General features: G+C 37.2%; 4 protein-coding genes across 6 annotated transcripts; 2 read left to right on the top strand and 2 right to left on the bottom strand.

Moving 5' to 3' along the window:
* Positions 1-252: 252 nt before the first annotated feature.
* Positions 253-4,088, bottom strand: LOC111456504 (E3 ubiquitin-protein ligase SPL2). 2 transcript variants are annotated; one of them, XM_023098391.1, is made up of 7 exons: positions 3,387-4,088; positions 2,642-2,743; positions 2,045-2,215; positions 1,837-1,958; positions 1,088-1,207; positions 545-916; positions 253-452 (listed from the first exon to the last, which is right to left on the bottom strand). In XM_023098391.1, the coding sequence occupies exons 1-6, from the start codon at positions 3,744-3,746 to the stop codon at positions 568-570; spliced, it is 1,224 nt and encodes a 407-aa protein (XP_022954159.1). In that variant the 5' UTR covers positions 3,747-4,088; the 3' UTR covers positions 253-452; positions 545-567. The 2 variants fall into 2 exon arrangements, with proteins under 2 accessions (XP_022954159.1, XP_022954158.1); XM_023098390.1 differs by having other exon boundaries at positions 253-916.
* A 1,063-nt stretch (positions 4,089-5,151) lies between these two features.
* LOC111456613 (phosphoribosylglycinamide formyltransferase, chloroplastic) lies at positions 5,152-6,711 on the top strand. The gene has a single exon (XM_023098569.1). It carries the CDS (start codon positions 5,473-5,475, stop codon positions 6,358-6,360), a length of 888 nt encoding a protein of 295 aa, XP_022954337.1. The 5' UTR covers positions 5,152-5,472; the 3' UTR covers positions 6,361-6,711.
* Positions 6,712-7,877: 1,166 nt separating this feature from the next.
* LOC111456006 (transcription initiation factor TFIID subunit 9) lies at positions 7,878-9,872 on the top strand. The gene is made up of 3 exons (XM_023097697.1): positions 7,878-8,120; positions 8,815-9,092; positions 9,408-9,872. The coding sequence occupies exons 1-3, from the start codon at positions 8,021-8,023 to the stop codon at positions 9,681-9,683; spliced, it is 654 nt and encodes a 217-aa protein (XP_022953465.1). The 5' UTR covers positions 7,878-8,020; the 3' UTR covers positions 9,684-9,872.
* On the bottom strand, positions 9,825-14,478 carry LOC111456005 (probable GTP diphosphokinase RSH2, chloroplastic). 2 transcript variants are annotated; one of them, XM_023097696.1, is made up of 7 exons: positions 14,394-14,468; positions 13,209-14,298; positions 12,938-13,123; positions 11,644-12,104; positions 10,812-10,970; positions 10,371-10,725; positions 9,825-10,280 (listed from the first exon to the last, which is right to left on the bottom strand). In XM_023097696.1, the coding sequence occupies exons 2-7, from the start codon at positions 13,941-13,943 to the stop codon at positions 9,954-9,956; spliced, it is 2,223 nt and encodes a 740-aa protein (XP_022953464.1). In that variant the 5' UTR covers positions 13,944-14,298; positions 14,394-14,468; the 3' UTR covers positions 9,825-9,953. The 2 variants fall into 2 exon arrangements, with proteins under 2 accessions (XP_022953464.1, XP_022953463.1); XM_023097695.1 differs by having other exon boundaries at positions 13,209-14,478.
* Positions 14,479-16,211: the final 1,733 nt, after the last annotated feature.

Genomic DNA, 16,211 nt, shown 5'->3' on the forward strand with positions numbered 1-16,211 from the left:
TTCGTTTTTTTTCCCAACCAACGTGGGATTGGTTTCTAAACCCTTATAAACAATGTTTCGTTTTCCTCCCCAACCAACGTAGGATTGGTTTCTAAACCCTTATAAACAATGTTTCGTTTTCCTCTCCAACCAACGTGGGATCTCACAATTCAAAACTCTAATATCTGTGTCTTAATCATCCAAACAACTTCTAGTTCTTTAAAACAACAAATCATAAAAGAGGAGAGGAGAGAACAATGATAACAAAGCCAATATTGAAGTTTCTTTTCATCTCATATATCACCAAGTTACAATGTAAAAGAGTATACTATCTGGTATTTACAAGAGATATCACTTCAAATCTGGCTTTAGAAACTCTTAACGAACTCTGTGATCAAAATACCGACTACGTGGATAAATTGTTACAATAGATATGAAAAGACAAACTCCAGATCTGCTGCCTACGGGAATGACTGGCATAGATATGAAATCTCAAACAGTATCAGCAAAAAAGGGCTATCCAGATGAATGAGATGTGTATATGTAGATGTGTCGTGGTTAGAACCTGAACAGATCGTTTGTTTCTCCTCATGAATCGTAAATCCGCACAGAACTACGGATCTGCTGGCGGCAGACGGGGCATTTGGGAGCTGAATCGCGTTCAACTGACATGGCACAACGTTCGCAGCAAACAAAATGACCACATGGAATGAAAGCAGAGCGCTTTCTTCTCATGAGACAGATCACGCACAACTGTCCATCTGGAACGTTTGATGATACCTCGTCCTCTGGATCGGCTGCTTCCTCGTTGTCTGATGCAGTTCCAAAATCACCATAAATCGGAATGTTGTTTGAATCCAGTTGTGACATGGTGGAATCATTCCCTGAATCCTGTAACCGTCTCTGTTGCCTCCATTGTTTCCATCTATTCCAGTTTCTGAAGAAGAGAATGGATGTTGATATTAAGATATCTCGTAAAATCTCGCAAAATATCTCGCAAAATAAAATATCAAACCAAGATATTGAGCACAGTTTCTGAAGAGAATCCTCAACACCAAGATATCTCGCAAAATAAAATAAAAGAAGAAATTAAGAAAGTAAAAAATACCTCACAACAGAATAACCAAGAACGCCAACCGACAGCGAACCAAGTACAACACTACTCCAGAACAGAAATTTTGTTTTGAAGACTAGATCTAAAATCATCTGATCCTTGGTCATTTCACATCTGCAAAGAAGAGTACATCATCATAATTTCCATTATTCCAATGAATATTATCTCGAAGAACAAACAGGAATAATGTTTGTCACTAATTAGATGCTATTCCCAATATTCAACAAAGATGAAATAGCACTACATGTCACACATCAAGCACGGCTTCAGTTTATTACATAAAGCAAAATCAATTGAATCATATTTTTCTTTTAATTTTTCAGTGTTTTATTTATTAAACTTTGGGGGGGTGTGTGGGATAGGAGGGACTAGCAATTAGCTAGCATCACTGACAAGACAATACGTGTTTTGATTAATTTAGGTATAAACCAAAATCTCCACACTTCAACAGGGAACGAGAGAACCTATATATATCCATATATATACATATGTGCGTGTGTGTGCGCGTGTGTGGAGAGGAGAAAGAGATAGCATTGAGACCCATACATCAAATACACAAAAATCCATTTAGCTCCAACAGACAACAAAAGCTTTCTACTCGGAGGCTCGATCCTAAAACCTAGTTAAACTCACATCCAGAGCCCCAAACCCAATCAACGGGGTGGTCCACCACTAGCAGGCAGAACACATTTGTTATCAATATGATATGCATATATGATCTACTTCAAAATGGATAAACTCACAGAAAATGGGGAAAATCCTTGCATGACTTTATCACAGGAACTCCATTTTTAAAACTGCATATGCCAACAGCACTGATTTTTTTTCCTAATGGAAGTATTTTCTCCTCATCAAGCACTCCAACCTTCAAAAGTAGAACATGATAAATAATTTTTTGCTAAAATCCATTAAAAAGAGGTGTTCAACTTCAACAAAGATCGCCGAACTCACAGGGTACTCATGACCAAAAAGTGCTTGAAGGAAGGTATAAGGAGTAGCCGAAACGGGCTGTAGTTGATGATACACAGTTGTGAGAGGCAAAGGATGTCTTGACCCATCCATGTTAACGACAACAAAATCAGAATATGGTGAATGGCCCTCATCAACAAGGACAAAAGGAACCTGTTAAAAATTTCTCAAATTTCAGCATCACATAAGACTTTACAAATTAAAACGGCCACACATCAATCTCATATCATGTAGATTTAGTTTTCATAGACAATAAGTTAGCTACAATAAATTCCACTATGGGTATGTCTTTGAGCCTACTCTGTTTGGAACCATTTTTCAAGAGGCAGCATTACAAACCTACTTGCAAATGCGATGAGAGAAAAAAAAAAAAAAAAAAAAAGACTCAATAGAGAACCACAGGAAAGAACATAACTTTATGGCCCCAAAACTTCAATTTATTCTTTATTCACAGAAAGAATCACAAAGTTCCATATCATTCAGGCCGAAGAGGTATTTAATACAAAGATCTTTTGTTGGCAAGTGTAATGAAAAGAGCGAATCAATCATAGCAATAACAGATATAGGACTAGGCTTTACCGTTCTAAGTGATGTCGACTCTTGCTTTCTAAAGGTTCTTCCAAAAATTGCACGTAAATCAGAAGTCCATCCAAAGAAGCCTTTCCATTCGTTGAATATGCACTACACAATCACATATTACAAAGAAGAAAGCTTTAGTTCATAGAACTGGATATTATCTACACATATCCATCACACTGAATAACCTAAGGGAAGCAAAACAAACACCTGCAGAACAAATGAGGTTCAATAGTTAATACTGGTACAAGAGAAATTTGTTTTCCCCAAGATTAAATTCATAATGAAGTTATGTTGGTTAAGGAGTTCAGGATTTCCCAAATACTTAATCCCCATATCGTATGTTTACACACACAACGCGACGCCAGAAGACCTATGTACATAATCGAACAGCCATTTCACCCGGTGATCCGTCTCTTTCATTGTTCGTCCAGAATAGAATCATATCATAACCATCTCTTGAACCGAGAACCTAGATTAGATACCTTGTAATGTGAAAATCCTAAAAGATACACAAGTTAGTCGATTAATTGGCAATTTTGGTGGAGCTATCAAATTGTTCGAATACTGTCACAACAATCTGCAAGTATAACTACTAACAAGCGGAGGAATATCAATTTTAATCGTGCAATTTTCTAAACTGCATAGCTCAGTTTTCACTTATCCTGCGCGAGAAGAACGGCAGCCCAAAAGAAACAAAATCTTAGAACAGTCGCGCAGAGTCTAACAGAAATATGGAAGGAGTTACCATTTGAGTACGCTGAATAATCACCGCTCTATCTCCGGACTCCTGAGAAATCAATACATTAGGCTGTACGCTCTTCCAATTACCTTCCACAGACGACCTGGCCTCCACGGTGCCACGAACTACAACAAGCTTATGATCGGACTCGGATTGTCCCGAATCTCCATCGGAAATGATATGGCGAAGATCAGAAACACTAACATAAGGAGCTTTACGGAGCTCATCGAGAGCGGAGCAAGAAGCAGTGAGTTTGAGGACGGTACGAACAGCAGCATAAGCTAGGGCTGCGCCCAAAACGGCTCCATCAAACGATAAAGCAAACTGAGAGAGTAAAGAGACGAGGGCTTGCTCCGATGAGGACATGAGTGAATTCCGTGACTCCGCGGCGGTGAAAACAATTACCTCCTTAAATGCGGTGGAGACAGCGACCGGTACAACCGACGAGCAAGAGCAGAAACGCCGCGGCGGCAGTTATGGCGGTGGTTTCAACGCGAATGTCGAGTGATAACGCAGACCAACGCGGGAGAAAACTGTAGGATTGGGAAACTGGTAGCGTAGAGGGCAAATTGTTCCCAACCAATTCTATATATCAAATCAAATTCCGACGCACAAAAATCAAATAATGTCCAATTCCGATAGTTCATCCGTTTACTCTGCTTCCGAATTATAAAAACAATTAGGAACGGAATCAATGTTTCTCTACTAGAAATTTCTTGTAATTAATTATTGTTGCGTTTTAAATAAATAAGAAAAAAATATATATATATCTATATATATATATATATATATTTTTTTTTAATTTTCGTGTTTTTTTTCTAAATTAATAATATATTATATATATAGACTTTATATTTTCTTTTAAAAAAAATTGAATAATATCATTCAACTTTAAAATAAAAATTTAATACTATTTGAAACCTATTACAAATAATAAAATTACTTTTACAAATAATAAAATTATTTGACAGTGTTTTCTATTTTTGAATTTTAAAAGTTTCATTAATACTTAGGTGTTTTTTAAATAAAAAAAATGTAAAGACAATAACAGTTTCAATCCAAAAGTAACTGTGTTATCGTTTCAATTCAAAACTAACTGTAACCATACATACATATACACATATATACATACGTATATATATATATATACATACATGAAGTATTGTGTAGGTTTTTTTAGTTTAAGGATATTACGGAAACTTTAGAAAATTTTAAGGTATAAAGTACAAAATTCAAAGGTAATATTAAGTTAATTTTTTTCTCTCTCAAACTTATGTAACTTGTAGATATTCCAATGTGTTATAGTTAAAGTTTCGTACTTTTTAAAGTATAAAGCATTTATTAGGTTAATTTTACTCTAAATTTTACAACAAAAATTAAATAGGTTAATGTTAAGATTTAGTTTTTATTCTAGACGAAGAATGGGAGCGGGTAAAAATTTCATCCGTTAACTAAACGAGGACTGAAACAAGAACACATTCTCCATCCCTGTCCCCAACCCCGCCCAATCCCCTCCGGGCCTTGCTCGGCTCGGCTCGGCTGCATTTTTATATTATACTATTGTATCACATGAAGCTTATCCAAAACTCTATAGAAGATGCTCAAGTTCACACAGGTTAATTTTGGGCTTAAGAAATTATATTGGGCTAAGCCCAGTATTCCAGAATTACATTGGGTTTAGCCCAGTATTCCAACGGCCCAGCCCAACAGCGTTTATTTAAAAAATTAGGAAAAAAGAAAAGGATTTTAAATTATAGCCGGCTTATTTGCCATCCATTTTCACGCCTGATTCCCTTCGTTTATAGCAGTTCAGTAGCTCCATCACGCCTTGCCGCCGCCTCCTCCTCCTCCACGGCGCTTACTGCTGGCGCCGTCCTCCGCCGCATCTCTTCTTCGCCCATCTTCTCACCCATTTCTGTTCTTAGGTATTCTCTCTATCTTCCTTATTCATCTTACAAGTTTCGATTATTACAATGGATGAACGTCTGTAAGCTCAAACCGATGGAATCGGACACCGGTTTTGCGTAATCGTGAACATTGCTTCGATTGTTCATACTTAAAAACAATCGATTTTGGTGTTGGTTTAGTTAAAATGGAAGCTCAATGTTCTCTCTCTCGGTTTTGCCCAAATCTGTCCATTCCGTTGGTTCGATCTCCTAAACATCCGATCCTTTTGAAGTTTCCTTCCTATTCTTCTCGTTCGTCCTTTGTCCGAACCAATCATTCCACTTCGAGTAGTGTTTGGTTCAAGGAGAATATCGCATGTAGAAAGAACTGTGAAATCGTTGCGAGTGCCAGTCTCGAAGGGGATGTTTCAAGAACTGTGATTAGGAAAAAGAAACTTGCTGTTTTTGTCTCCGGTGGAGGCTCCAACTTTCGTTCAATACACGAGGCGTCTGTAGAAGGATCAATTCATGGAGAAATTGGTGTTGTGGTTACTAACAAAAGTAGTTGTGGTGGTGCAGAATATGCAAGAAGTAAGAACATTCCAGTAATTTTGTTTCCCAAAACAAAAGATGAACCCCATGGCTTATCTGCTTCTGATCTTGTAGCTACCCTTAGAAGTTTTGAGATAGATTTCATTCTTCTTGCTGGATACTTAAAACTTATACCCCTGGAATTGATCCAAGCCTATTCCAAATCTATAATAAACATACACCCATCACTTCTTCCTGCTTTTGGAGGCAAAGGGTATTATGGAATGAAGGTGCACAAGGCAGTGATTGCCTCCGGAGCTCGATTTTCCGGTCCGACGATTCATTTAGTCGATGAGAACTTTGACACTGGAAAGATTCTTGCTCAAAGAGTGGTTCCTGTGCTTGCAAATGATGCAGCAGAGGATCTGGCAGCTAGAGTTCTTAAGGAGGAGCATCGTCTTTATGTCGAGGTAGTAGCAGCGTTATGCGACGATCGGATCGTTTGGAGAGAAGATGGTGTCCCTCTCATTCAAAGCAAAGACAAACCTGGTGAGTTTTACTAGTGAACTGAAAAATGCTTGAAATTTGAGGCTCGGGTGTTTAGTAGTTCAAATGAGATCCATGTTTCTCAGATTCTCTGTAATAATAATATCTGCAAACCAAGAAGTTTGAGCTTCTTCTGCATAAAATAAAGTAGCAGCCTGCCCTGTCTTGGAAGGGTTCATTGAAACAGTTGAGGAATCATTTGACTATGTATAACACAGTTCTTAGTTTTGTGTCATCTGTAAGCTGTACCCAGGTCTGAGCTGATTTTTGAACTCTGTGGGCTTTCATAAGAAAGCTAACTAATTGTTCCCCACATTTGTCTTCAAAGGCATTATCTTGTCATTTAAGAGGTGGGCTTGTTGTCTTCATTTGTTTTCAAATGCATTATCTTCTCTTCTTTTCTCTTCTATCATGTTCTTGTGTTCGTAGTTCGTTCTGTAGATTGTATAATCGTGTTCTTATGTTCTCAATTCGTTCTATAGATTGTACAATCATGTTCTTGTGTTCTTGGTTCTTATAATTGTATTCTTGTGTTTTTAGTTAGGATCTGTCTTATAGATTGTACAATCGTGTTCTTGTGTTCTTAGTTCTTATAATCTTGTTCTTGTGTTCTTAGTTCTTATGATCGTGTTCTTGTATTTTTAGTTCTATTAATCACATTCTTGTGTTCTTAGTTCTTATAATCGTGTTCTTGTGTTCTTAGTTCTTATAATCGTGTTCGTGTTCTTAGTTCTTATAATCACATTCTTGTGTTCATAGTTCTTATAATCGTGTTCTTGTGTTCTTAGTTTTGAGGAGATCGACTCTAGTTTCCATTTGTTTTTTTAAACCGAAAACTTCTTTGTTCGATCCAGATTCTTATCTTTCAACTTCTTATCTTGTATTCAAAAGCATAGAATATACAACTTTTTAATGCTTTTGGGATGGAGTAGCAACTCCCCTTCAAAAGGCAATCGAGGGCTCGTGAGTTTTACTCGTTAAAGACTAATGTTTTAAACGTGTTATTACTCGTACATCAAATTACAAATACTAGTTATCATTTTTGTCGTTGAAAGAACAAAAAACTCATCAAATATCGACCAGAAGAGCGGGGAGAGTCATGAAATGAATAAAGTTTCCTTTGCTAGTGTTAGAGCAAACGGGATTTATAACGAGATTCTTTAAAAAATAACTTCTTGCATTCGTAGATAAGATTCACTTTTATTCCTATTCTATTCTTATGATTTCACATCATTAATTTGTGTAACAACTTGTTTGACCTAAAATAAATCGTAGTATATTCAATTGTTCGTTAAATACGTTGCTAGAAAAAAAAACCACATGTAAAAGATGGAATTAAATTTTAAAAATTAGAAAATAAATTTAAAAAATGACACAAATATTACCGACTAAATCTAATTTAAAATGTACAAATAAAACCAAATAAAATGTAATTACATCGTAAGTATAAAAAAATAAGATTAAATAAAATAATAATAAGTATTCCGTACATCGGAAATCGGGTGGCATTTCTCGGGGCTCCGGATCCGACACACCACGACTTCTATGCGCTTAATTTGGGGGAGAGGAGAGGAGACGAGACGAGAACGAAGAGCGACATCTGGGCTTGGAAGCTGATCTTTGAAGCTTTGAGTGAAACTCAAATTACAAGAATTGTTAGGGCGAGGAATCAAGACGATGAGTCGTGGAAGTGGAGGTGGAGGTGGAGGTGGAGGTGGAGGTGGATATGACAACCAAAACACTAATTTCTCGCCCGAAGCTCGACCTTCTCAACTGGGTACGTTGCTGTTTATCTTCTTTCCGTTCATGATTCCTCCATCGAGTTCCTACTTTTTTTTTCCACTTTCATTCAATTGTTTCTGGATGATTTCTCAGACGATTTTAGGGCATTTAATTTTACGGGTCGAATTTGTTCGTCATTTGATTGTTATTTTGATTTTGATGGTTTCTATTTTGAATTGCTGACTCTTGAAACAAAATCGTAGCATGTAATTTAGAAATTTCGTTTTCTCGCGTCACTTGGATGTTTGAAGTTGGGAGAAACTAGGCTGGAAAAGTGGGAATAGTGTGAAATTTTAAGTTTGAGAAGCCGATTTGTTGTCGTTCTCTGTTTATTTTCAAGCTTCAAGATTGAACTATGGATTTCAAAATCAATTTCGAAAGACATTGAATTCATCTCTAGAGTATGCTGTATCTGAAAGTTGCTGGAATTATCATACCGGAGATGAAATCCTATTCGATCACTGAACTGTTTATTTTGTTCACGTTGTTACTTAAACAATCAAACGATGAGAAAAGAGCAAAACATAAGTACAAAGCATATGAAAGTCTAGGAACTTATAATTGTTATTGCCTTCTTCAAATAATGCTCTACTTCATAATTATCAAACGTGCAATGTAAAACAAGCTGGTTATGTTTGATAGAATATCAGTTTAGCAGATTGCAAGAATGATTGAAATCTCTTGTGCAGGTGACAGGGGCGTTAAGGAGATGTCTGAGGGAGACGAGGACCTGCCAAGGGATGCAAAGATTGTGAAAACACTTCTGAAATCAATGGGAGTTGAAGATTATGAACCCCGAGTTATACACCAGTTTCTTGAGCTGTGGTATCGTTACGTCGTTGACGTATTGACAGATGCGCAAGTATACTCGGAGCATGCTGGCAAGGCTGCTATCGACTGTGATGATGTGAAGCTTGCTATCCAGTCCAAAGTTAATTTCAGCTTCTCTCAACCTCCTCCAAGAGAGGTAAGATTGCTTAATAGTCCCATTGGAAGCTTGAAGTATCTGCATGGGAAAGAAATGTAGTCTCGAATAACGAGATTTAGTGTAACGGCCTAATCCTCTTTGGGCTTTCCCTTTCGGGTTCCCCTCAAGGTTTTTAAAACGCGTCTGCTAGGGAGAGGTTTCCACACCCTTATAAAGAATGTTTCATTCTCCTCCGCAACCGAGGTAGGATCTCACATTTAGATGGGAGTAATACTAGATCATATTCACGGATTTTTGCTATCTTCTCTCCTATTGAAGGAAAAGTGTTTTAACCATGTGTTTCTTTTTTGTTAGGTTCTTCTAGAGTTGGCTAGAAACCGGAATAAAATTCCATTGCCAAGGTCAATTGGCGGGCCTGGTATCGCGCTCCCACCCGATCAAGATACATTGCTCAGTCCCAACTATCAACTGGCAATCCCGAGGAAGCGACAAGTCGAAGCCATGGAGGAAACAGAGGAGGACGAAGGTGTCGACGCAGTTCCATCCCAAGAACCCAGCACAGAAGTACCTCAACAACATACCCCACAGAGAGTATCTTTCCCTTTGTCTAAACGTCCAAAAATAACATAGCTGTTTTTCCTCCTTGTTTCGCTTTCCTCTACTTCCCCAATTAAAAGGGTCTTTGAAATTTCATATAGATTCACTCAAAGTTGGGGGAGGTATTGTTGGATGTTATCAATCTATTGTATAATACTGTGTTTAAGAATGAACTCCAAACAAGAATGCTTCAATTTTGATTATGAACTTTGTTGAATTTCAGTTACTATTGAGTTGTTCTGTACAGAGAGCACTATATATACAGAGTTATTTGATAATCACAAGACGTTTATCATAGACAATCTAAATTATGGTCAGCTCCAGAAAACCAACGGTTGTAGGAGCAACTGGGGATAGACCGGGGTTCGATACCGTGATTCCGCGGTCGTACATTCGCTGGATTTCTTCCCTGCACTCCATCAACGACTTATCGGGTATGGCAGGAGTTAGCTCAACCACATCACCCATCTTTAGCTTGCACTTTGGATCGTTCACTCGCTCGTGGTTAACCCTTAGTCTCAAGTCTTCTTTCATGGGAAAGCCATGGGAGGTCGATCTCGAGCTTCCTCGCCCAATTCTTTTCATTAAATCTGTGATCGTCGAATTTGCAGGGAACTCTTGAACTGACATCTGCAGTAAGTAAAATACTGTTGTTCAATGACATCACTTAACCGAAGTCGATAACGTTCAACTAATATAACATGAAAACGAGTAACAAACCTTGTCATTCTCAATCATTACGATGAATACAGGTCCATCTTGAAAATCACATTGGGTTTTGTACGAATATGGACAGCCTTCAGAATGAGAAGGGAATTTGCAGTGTGGCTTAATGGAATCAGCGTTGCCAACGGAAGATCCATCTTTGCTCATAGCCATACACTGCCACGTGACAACCCATCGAGCCCATTCGACCATCTGAACGACGAACGAAGAGTACTCACTGTCACCCTCCTTATATCTCCAATGAGCTGCAATGCCGAACTCCGCTTGCAAATGCATCTCTTCTGTCCTAATTTGAACTTCAAGGGGCACCATGTCTTCAAACACTACAACCGTGTGTAGAGATCGATACCTTCAAATCATCGAGTCGAGTAAGAAATGGAAAGAACAAATAAATAAAGGATACAGGAGAAGATGTCATTTTGAGCCACAACATACCCATTAAACTTGGGTCGACTAATGTAATCTTTGCATCGTCCAGGCACTTCAGACCATAACTGGTGAACTATTCTTAAAGCTCTCAGGCAGTCTTCTTCGTTTTTTACAATAAGACGTAAGCCGTGAATGTCGTGGATTTCGTTCATGGCCAACTTCTTTCTGTGGATAAGAATGAAAAGTACACACTTTTAATGAGATTATGTAGAGTTCACTTCAGAATTCATAAATATCAGATCATGAATAGAAAAAAGCTAATTAACTTCATTGAACCTATTTAAGATCGGTGGGCTAACTTCATTGAACCTATTTAAGATCAGTGCTCAAGCCCACCGTTAGCAGATATTGTTATTTTTTAACTTTTCCTTAAGGTTTTTAAAACGTGTTTGCTAGGGAGAGGTTTCCACGCCCTAATTGTTCTCCTCTCAAACCAACGTGGGATCTCATGATCCACCTCCTTTGGGGGCCAGCGTCCTCGCTGGCACTCGTTCCCTTCTCCAATCAATGTGGGACTCCTCAATCTACCCGCATTCGGGATCTAGTGTCTTTGCTGGCACACCACCTCATGTCCACCCCCCTTCAAGGCTCGCTGGCACATCGTCCGGTGTCTGGTTTTGATACCCTTCGGTGACCAAGTTTTTTTTAGGAGGAGAACAAAGCATTCCTTATAAGGGTGTGGAAATCTCTCCCTAACAAACGCGTTTTAAAAACCTTGAAATAAAGCTCGAAAGGGAAAGTCCAAAGAGAACAATATCTGCTAGCGGTGTGCTTGGAGCGTTACATGAGGACTAAAGGACTAGAGGTGAAAATTGAAATGGAGAGTGAGAGAACATACCTCAACATTTTTAAGTATATGCTGTATAAGCTCTTATTGCGTCCAGATAAGAGATGGTAAGAAATCCCATCGATCTTCAGAGCTTCATCTAGTTTCTCAATAGCAGAAGTTACTCTTGCTGAATCAAATGACTCCACAAATTTAGAAGACAGTTCTTTATGCTCTTCCGGATGGAGATGCTTAAAGCATAAGTTTTCCAATTGCTCCTTCCAACTCAATATTCCTAAGCGATTAGCCAATGGTACAAATACTTCCAAAGTTTCCTTGGCAAATCTTAGTCGTTTGGTCAATGGCAATGCATCTAGTGTCGTCATATTATGCAGACGATCGGCCAACTTAACGAGAACGGCCCTCGTGTCTGCCATGGCAAGGAACACGGTGTGCAAGCGGTCTGCCTCGACCCTTTTGTTGGCTGTATTGTTCTCGCGTGCAAGCTTGCTCAAATGACTTAGTTGAGACACCTTAAACAATCACAAGGTGAAATTTAGCAGACAAGAAGTTTGAAGTACTGTCACGAATGTAAAGCAAAAATTGACTTTAGTACAGAACTGCGTGAGAAAAGCAAAACTGCAAGGTTTTTAAAATGCGTCGGCTAGGGGAGGTTCCACACTCTTATAAAGAATGCTTCGTTCTCCTCCCCATCCGAGGTGGGATCTCACAATTCACCTCCTTTTAGGGCTCAACGTCCTCGCTGGCACTCGTTCCCTTCTCTAATCAATGTAGGACCCCTAATCCACCCCTAAACTCCCCAACCAATGTGGGATCTCGCAATCCACCCCCTTCGGGGCCCAACATCCTCGCTGACACTCGTTCCCTTCTCCAATCGATGTGGGACCCCCTAATCTCCTTTGGGGCCAGCGTCCTTGTTGGCACACCGCCTCGTGTCCACCCCTCTTTGGGGCTTAGCCTCCTCACTGGCACACCGCTCAATGTCTGGCTCTAATACTACTTGTAACAGCCCAAGCGCACCGCTAGCAGATATTGTCGTCTTTGGACTTTCCCTTTCAGGTTCTCTCAAGGTTTTTAAAACACGGTTCTAAGGGGAGGTTTCCACACCCTTATAAAGAATGCTTCGTTTTCCTCCCGACCGATGTGAGATCTCACACAAAGCATCTAAGATCAATTATAGTACACAATAGACAGAGATTTCACCACATGCTCTAATCAAAGTTAAGTTCACATAACAGACTCCACATGTGGTTACACATCCAGAGCTCATAGGCTCTAAACCCAATCAACATTCATCAACATTCATCGGTGCCTAATCAAATTACATGAGAAAAATTTTACTCACCTCTTCAACTAAATCAGCAACCCCAACTCCAACTGTCCCTAAAATGTAGTCATAACACATGAATGAATCATCGATCGCGTCGTGCAGAAGTCCTGCAGCAACCACCATGGAATTTGCACCGATCATAGCCAGCAGCATCGCTGTTTCCACACAATGTTGTAAGTACGGATCTCCACTGGCTCGCATCTGCAAAGAAAGAACACGAGTTTAATCATCTTCACTAATGCCACGGATCGAAACAGGGGGGATATTCATGAGAATGAACTCATACTTGTCCTCTATGTGCCTTTTCAGCTTCATAAAATGCCTTGATCACGAATTCATCAAGAAAGATCTTATGCCTAATTTGTGCACCAAGAAGCATATCCCTTGCATATGGCTCGGGGGTACATTCCCCAAACCCATCTTCCAAACTGAAAGTCAACTCATCCATGAGCACAGCCGATGAACTCACATCAAGAGCATTTCTGTGAGCATCCACATATGATCCTGAAGCATTCCTCAAGAACCCGTTGAAGAGTCCATTCGATCCAACTCCAATTGAGCTCTGGAAATTCATTTCCCCACTTTTTTCTCTCGAATTCAAAATCGAAATCGGAGGACTTTTCGCCAATGAACCAACTCCACTACTACAGCACGAAACCGGACCCTGGAACACTGACACCGGGCTACAATCCCTTGTCAATGGAGACCCTAAATACTTGCTCGAAGAATATCGAAATGAGCTACTCAATTCCTCCCCTCTATCATGCCATAACGATCCCAATTCCTCTCCACAACCGGAAAGACTCGTCGTTGACGATACATGCCGGACCGGAGAAGCGGAGAAAAGGCGCGAAAGCCCACCGGCCACTGGCTTCTGAGAAGCCATTGCTGTTGACAACGCCGATGAAGATCGAGAACCAGTTTCGAAATCGAAACTCGAATGAGCATTGATCTGACACAGATGTGTAGAGCAAAATCTGCTCGGTGAACCGGCGTATAAAGCAATCGTTGTTACTCCCATGTTCTTGAGCACAGCAAACTACTTGCCGCTCCAACTCAGATCGCAATCGCACAGTAACGATTAACTTCTTCTGATCACGAACCAACTAATTTCCTCGCTAATCCGACTAATTTAGTATCAAACTCAACACAAAAACCAAGAATCGAACAATTTTATACGGCTGAGACGAAAGAAATACACAATAGACTGCAAATTTCCTCAATGACCCACTAATAAACTCAATAAACCCAATCAGTAAACGAAAAACACAGCACTATAATCGAAGAACAATCAACTTTCAGAGAGATTCGAAACTTTTCTCCCTCCGAAAGAAGTGGAAACGGCACCGAACAACAGAAGAAGAGGAAACAAAAATCTGAACGAAAAAAGAAAATCATAAACGATGTAAAAGAAAACTATACAGATTTATACAAAACGAAATGAAAAAATGAAAAAGGAGGAAGAAAATACCCTGGAATTGAACTAAAATTAGAACGAAACTTGAAGAAGTGTCGAAGACGAAGAGGGAATTGGTGAGGAAAAAATGGAAAGGAACAGCGAGAGCTTTCTATTTGCATTACAATACAGCGAAGCCTAAATAAAATGAGAAAATCTGGAAACAGTGAAATTACGAAAATGTCCTCACATCAAAATAACTGCTGTATTCCATATTAGGGGTCTGTTTGGCAACGAATTTAGGTTTGACAACTTACTGCTAAATTTTCTTAATTATTTTAAAGAATTTGTTAAATTATAATTACCTCTTTAATTGGAAATCTAAATTTAAATTTTTGTGGCCATTAATTTAATTTTTATTTAAATATCTAAATACCTATTAATTATAAAATCGAAAAAAAAAATATTAGGGCCAATTACTTTTTTTAACCACTTATTAAATACAAATTTAAATATTTAATGACTAAACTTGCCATTAATTTATTGCCTAAAAAGGACAAAAATTAAAAGATTTATTTAATAACAATTTAATTTTTAGTTTTTAATTATTTTATAATTAAACTTACCAGTATTGTTTTTTTTTTATCTTTAATTTAGCTAGAAATTTGAATATTTACTTAAGAATAATAATAAAAAAAAACAATAAACCAAACATAATTTCCTATTTATTTGATTGATATTAGACTTTAAAATTATTTAATTGATTCATATATTTTCTAAGTATTTTCTAAGTTTTTTAAATTAAAAAATTATTGATGATTTTTTATATATAAAAATAATACCCATATTCGAGCACAGAGATTGGGATTCCAATTCCCACCGGAAAATGTACGTGGCCTTCTTCCCGGCCAAATGAACGCCGGAATTTGGATTCCGACGAGGATGGAATTTAGAAAATATTATTTTATTAAATTAATGCTCATTTATTTCGATATATGCTTCCATGGATTCGAATTCCCAATAATTTCACTTAAATTTTATTTTATTCTTTATATAATTTAAAATAAATATGAAAATTTTCATAATTAAAATATTATTTTTCTTATGTGTCGACAAAATAAGGCAACATATTCAAGAATAAATAAAGGAAAAAAAGTTGGGAATAAATCCAAAATATAATATATTTTTTTTCAAGCTTATCGCAAAGCCTAATTAATATTAAATAAATTATTAGAATTATTGCGTCATTGAGAGAAAACCACTTTTAAATAAAGTGTTTTCCCCAGGATTTTGATACAACGGGCCGGTAGGGCTTAATTTCTAAATTACTTTGAATTTTTTAAAATTTTTAAAATTTTTAAAATTTTATTTTAATGAAAATGTTTTATTTAAAAAATAACTCTAAAATTTCAGTTTCATTAGTATCTTTCGACTCAAAAAATTAAAAAAATATATTAATATTAATACCATATTTAAGAAAATATTCATAAAATTTTAAAAATAGTATAATTAACGAAATTATTTGTCTAAATTTCAGAGATCTTCAAACTTGTTTATTTTTTCTAAAGTGCAAGAGTATTAGCGATAAGGGTATTTTTGTAATTTTGAATTTTGAATTAAAAAAATTAGAGGTATTAATGAATTTTTTAAAATTTGACCATATATTTGAAACCTTTTTGAAAATTAAAGTTAGTTTTTAAATATTTTTTTTAAAATTTAATGGTTTTTTTTAACAAATTATTTTTGGTATTATTGAAACTTAGAAGTTAATATATATTTTTATTAATTTATAATACCTGGGAAAAAATCTAAAAATTAAATATATGTTGGGTGTTATATAATAAATATTATCATAATTTTATATAAATAAAATATTATAAATTATTTTACTAG

This window comes from Cucurbita moschata, unplaced genomic scaffold, assembly GCF_002738365.1.
Source record: "Cucurbita moschata cultivar Rifu unplaced genomic scaffold, Cmos_1.0 Cmo_Scf00018, whole genome shotgun sequence".
NCBI classification, from domain to species: Eukaryota; Viridiplantae; Streptophyta; class Magnoliopsida; order Cucurbitales; family Cucurbitaceae; genus Cucurbita; species Cucurbita moschata.